At 37.9% G+C, this 5,251-nt stretch overlaps 1 protein-coding gene across 1 annotated transcript; it reads left to right on the forward strand.

The window, feature by feature from the left end:
• Window positions 1-3,825: 3,825 nt before the first annotated feature.
• LOC119657718 (adult cuticle protein 1-like) lies at window positions 3,826-4,727 on the forward strand. The gene is made up of 2 exons (XM_038064765.1): window positions 3,826-3,981; window positions 4,233-4,727. Exons 1-2 carry the CDS (start codon window positions 3,976-3,978, stop codon window positions 4,620-4,622), a joined length of 396 nt encoding a protein of 131 aa, XP_037920693.1. The 5' UTR covers window positions 3,826-3,975; the 3' UTR covers window positions 4,623-4,727.
• Window positions 4,728-5,251: the final 524 nt, after the last annotated feature.

A 5,251-nucleotide genomic window follows, 5' to 3' on the forward strand; every position in this document is an offset into this window, starting at 1 on the left:
CAATTTTCTCGAATAATCAGGCTTTATATATCATTGAAACTGCACTTACCTTTTCAAAGGGAAATGTCAAATTTTTGGAATGTTGTGTATAGTGAGGTAAACATAAAGAACTTTATGTAGGGAAAGTGAAAATGTGAAAGTTATTTAGATATTTTAGAAAGGTAAGTTAAGTTGTAAGTTGAGTTATAAATTTGTAACGTAGGTGCAATGTAGATGTTCTTATCAGTGCGTGTCCAGTAAAAGATAAATCAAGTAAAGTTTAAACACATAAAAAAGGAATTTGTACATGTTTTCTTTACCCTTGCATTTGAGAAAATACTACAATAAAATATTTAAAGCAATGAAAAGATTGACATATTTACGTATGCATCTTAGCTGTGCTTACCTTTTGCTGATAAAATTAGCATTGCTATAAGCAAGGACAAGTAATCATAATCCGTGTTTTGGCTAAAATCCTTACAGAAGTTCAGTTGCAAATAACTGCCGGTCAATGTGGAGTAAGGGTCTAAATGAGTATAAATTTATAACAAAAATTTAGGTGAAAATCAATCTCTGTTGGACAATTTTCAATTTTATAAGTGGAGAAAGGAAATTTAGGATGCTTACTAATAGTGTAGAAAGTGAATTGTAATGATGCGAAATCCACTACCAGATCTTACGAATGATACCAAACGCCATAGAGGCAATGGGATTTTTAACTATATTACACCGAGCTTTCGTGCACTCGTCGCTCTTCACAACTTTTCCTTTTTCTTCAGCCTTCAGTTCACAAGCGGGGTCGGCTCGTCGTGATCGGTTTAGTCATTTTATTTTATCAAATGCCTGATCAACATGTAATCGCGAGATCGTTAAATTCCCATTCAGTGTATCAGGCCACCATTGTTTTGGCCGGCTTTTTGGTTGCTTACCATTGACTTCGATGTTCTGACCAATACTGGTTATTGAATTCTCATTAGCGTGAATTACTTGACCACACCATCGAAACCCCTCTCTCGCAGTTTTTCCACGATCGGTCCAAACCCATATCGATCGCGGAAATTCTCATTTCAGACGTAATCAAAACGTGTCACGCCACCAGTGCAATGCAACATCTTCGTCCCCATTACCGCAAGTCCCGTTCATTGTCTTTTATAGTCGGCCAACACTTAGAACTAAAGAGAGCGGCAGACGGACGACATTGCAGTAAATTTTAGATTTGAGACGTGCGCTGATACGTCGATCACAAAGAACACCAGTTGGGGAATACCTCTTCATCCAGGTTGCGCTAATGCGTGAAGCAATTTCATTACGCAGTTCTCCATTGGCTGATAGCATTGACTCGAGATATTGAAATCGCTGAGTTCTGGCAACGGCAGTAACCCGCCCCTCGAGGTATTTAAATCGCTCAATTCTGTCAATAGCAGTAACCTGCCCAGAACTGAGCGATTTCAATATCTCGGGTCAATGCTATAAACCAATGGAGAACTACGTCATGCTCCTCACATAGGGAAACACAAAACCTTTTATACCTGAAGCGTCAAGCTTCCAGTTTCCCGACTTGTTTCAATATATTCACAGCGTCTAGAATCTTAAAACCGTTTTCCCTTTAGGTCTTCTACAATGTTGTCCTTTTGAGAGGATTGTCGTTTTTGGCTTCCTTCATGTTCCATTAGATTTTTTTACATGTTCAGCTTTTCTGAGAGGGCTATGTAGTCATCTTCTACGTCCACAGTATGTTGTTTAGAACACATTTTCCTTCTGCAGCTCTTAATTTGTGAACCAAGCTGTAATGAAAGTTTAGTTTGTTGCTTTTTTAAGGTTTTGTGTAAACACAAAACCTTAATAAAATCGGTTTACGGTCTGTCTGTCTGTCTGTCCGTCACACGCATTTTTCTCGGAGACAGTTGGAGCGATTCGCACCAAATTTGGTAAAAAGGTGGGAACTGTGAACGCTCACCCATATAGTGAGTTACATCCTTTTACGTCCAATTTAAGGGGGGTCCCCATACATGCAAAAGGGGGGTGTACATTTTTTTTTCATCAAATATAGTCATGTAGGGTATCAAATTACAGGTCTCAGTTAGTACTTTTCGAAGCCGGTCTTAGTTTTGACATTTGTTGAAAAGGTGGGGAGTGCGGGGGGTTGAAAGTGACCATTTTTTTAACGAACTCATTCTCAGAAACTACTCAACCGAAAAAAACAAGGGGGATGCCACTATGTGAGGCCCAAGCTCCGAAATACCCTCCATATCGATACCTGTTCAAATAAAGTTAATAATAGTACATTACTATAATTTTTTGTAATTGGCAGGAAAACCCCCCTTAAGTTCACCCTAGAATCACAAACTTTTTCAGCAATATAGACTACAGCATAGAACACAATCCTGCCAAATTTGGTAAAAATCGCACTATTACTAACAAAGTTATACTAGGTCAAAACTATCGCTCCACTGCAAATTTCAGACTATGAATGTCAATATCACTTGAAAGTGGATATTTTCACATAATATATGCATATTTTACGTGCTACATGCTAATGGGACAAATGCACACCTAAATTTCTTCATAAAAGAAATACACAAAACCTTTCATACTTGAAGCGTCTAGCTTCCGGTTTCCCGACTTGTTTCTATTTCCTGAGGTGTTTTCGCTACATTACTAGTTGGTTCTATAGTTTTAGGTTTTCCTTTATTTGGTGTTAGTAGGATTTACTTTTGTTATTTATATTACGTTTTTGATTGGTGGTGGTGATCTTTAAACAGCCAAACTCCTACTAAAAGGATCGATCATATGCACTAAAAATTTCTTCCCAGAATCCGTAGGACCGACCTTCTGAGAGAGAGTGTTTTTCATTAAATATGGGTGGGTGCAATTGATACTCCTTGCCAGGTTCAGCGGTCTCTGTATTGAAGTGACATGAAGAAGGATCATCATTGCCTTTGCCGCCTTGTGTATCTGAACCTATTCAACTTCCTTTTGTATTGTGACTAGATGTCAGAGACCAGTCTACTCGGATGTTAGTTAGTACCTGAGTCAAACTGGGGTAATAATAGTGAGCACCCTCGCACCCGCGCACCCGCGCAAATTTGTCCCACTTTGCTTTTTCAAGCTAGGTTCTTGGCGGGATGAACTTATGGCTTTGCCGGTTAGTTGGAAGACGAGACCGTATCGTATCGTATTCGCTTACACCGGGGATTGTTTCGAAGAATATTACATACTCACCCTCAACACAATTTTTGTTGATATATATACTTGCAAGCCACCTTTCTTAAATCACTGTGATTTGATATCCAAAAGTTGCTTATACTTTCTTTAAAATGGTATATTACACTTCAGCTATAACAGCCACTTCTAAAGGAAACAAAGTATCATCTTTGATGAAAAACCATTGACATTAAATTTCACAGTATGAAATATAGGTAACGACCAAATCAATTATTGACTCTACCAAATGTCAACCTTTTATCATTCAACAGATCGCTTGAGATATAAGCCGATGATAACAAAATTAATAGAAATTCTTTTAAATATTTACAAGCGTCCATATTTTCAACTCAAATGAAATTTATTATATATAAAAGGTTGCCCGCCTCTGTGCTCCACAAGTGCAGATAAAACAAATAAATTTGTTGTCCACACCCAGTCGACATCCAACACACAACGTCTTGCATATTCTACGCTATCCGGGTGGAATTGCAAGGAAACTTACTTTTACTTGAAAATTACGACTTAGCAATTATCGTCTACCTTTGTACACCACCACCTCTAATTCATAATAATGCTTGGGGTCTCTGGTCTATTACCCTCTCGTTACCTGCACAATATCCGCAAATTTTAAATCAATATAGAATGGGAACAAACTGATAAAAATTTGAATGTTGGGTGTTGCATAATAATTGGATATAAAAGGGGTTCAAAATCAGATGAAATTATCACAAGCATTGCTCGAGTTCAACTGGTCACTTCTTAGCAGAAATTTTCCAATAAACAGACAATATGAAAGTGAGTTTCTGGTAAATTACGGGTTTTCCCAAGTTCTACTAATTTAGATCAAAATTAACTTGGAATTGATTTGAGACTTAACTCAAACCAATTTAGGAGCATAAAAAAGTAACCAATTTAGATACGTTTATCTTTATTTTAATTTTAAATTAATTAATTTTTTTTAAAATTTTTCTCATTGAAAATAAAAACATTGTTTTGCAATGGAATATAAAAATATAAAATAAATCGATTTTCTTTCCACTTTGCAGTTCGCCGCTGTCGTAGTCGTATTGGCTTTAGCATCAGCTATTGAAGCCTCCGTTATCGGCTGGGGACCATCACTCTCCGTCACTGGGCCAATTCCTGCAGTTCATGCCGCTCCAGCTGCCATTGCTGTTCCCGGAATCGCCACTGCATGGGGACATGGAGCTTGGGGTCCAGGAGTCTTGGGACATGGCGTTTGGGGTGGACATGGTGCCTGGGCTGCTCCAGCCGCTATTACTGCTCATGCAGGCGTTGTTCCAGCTGTCCACGCTCCAGTTGGCCATGAGGGTAGCTACGTTGCACAAACTCGTGGAGCTGTTCATGTTGCCCCACTGGCAGGACATGCTCATTCCGCTGCATCTATCAATGTTCATCCTGCTCCAGGAACGGTTTAAGGGTCTTCATTCGCGTAGATGATATTCACCTATATTATGGTACAACACAGACTTAGTCCACCACTTGACACAGATTTTTGTAGTGTAGAAGTAGGTTGTATGCTAGTTTCGCCTTTCTATCTATCCTTCTTTCTTTCGCTGTACGGTAATTATAAATGTATAGCTGCCATGTTCTCATATTGCATGTAAATAAAAAAATATATTTTTTATTTATTAAAAAAATGGTTTTTCAACTCTTTTCATTTGATCTTGAACGCTGAACTGAAGCCCCTAAAACCGTCACTGGGGTCTTTATATCATTCATTAAAAATTAATGTTACAATTACTTTTGCAAAATAAAGCTACGAAGTGTTATAATATATTAAGTATAACACAGAAGGTCGGTGGCAATCGCGTCTTCACTTTCGTCGCTTGGATAAAAATTTCTAAGATAATTCACAAGGAAACCACTCAAAACTCAAAACCATAATTTTTTATTCGACTTGTTCCCTTTTTCAGTGCCGGAGTGTCTCGAATAACAAATTACTATAATACTAGCAACGGAGAGGGTTCGAGTTTTAATTCCTAAAACTTTTTCCTAGAAGGCATTGAATGTAATTAATAAGTTTTTTTCTTTCGATGGTGTGGCG

Source organism: Hermetia illucens, chromosome 1, assembly GCF_905115235.1.
Source record: "Hermetia illucens chromosome 1, iHerIll2.2.curated.20191125, whole genome shotgun sequence".
Classification (NCBI taxonomy): domain Eukaryota; kingdom Metazoa; phylum Arthropoda; class Insecta; order Diptera; family Stratiomyidae; genus Hermetia; species Hermetia illucens.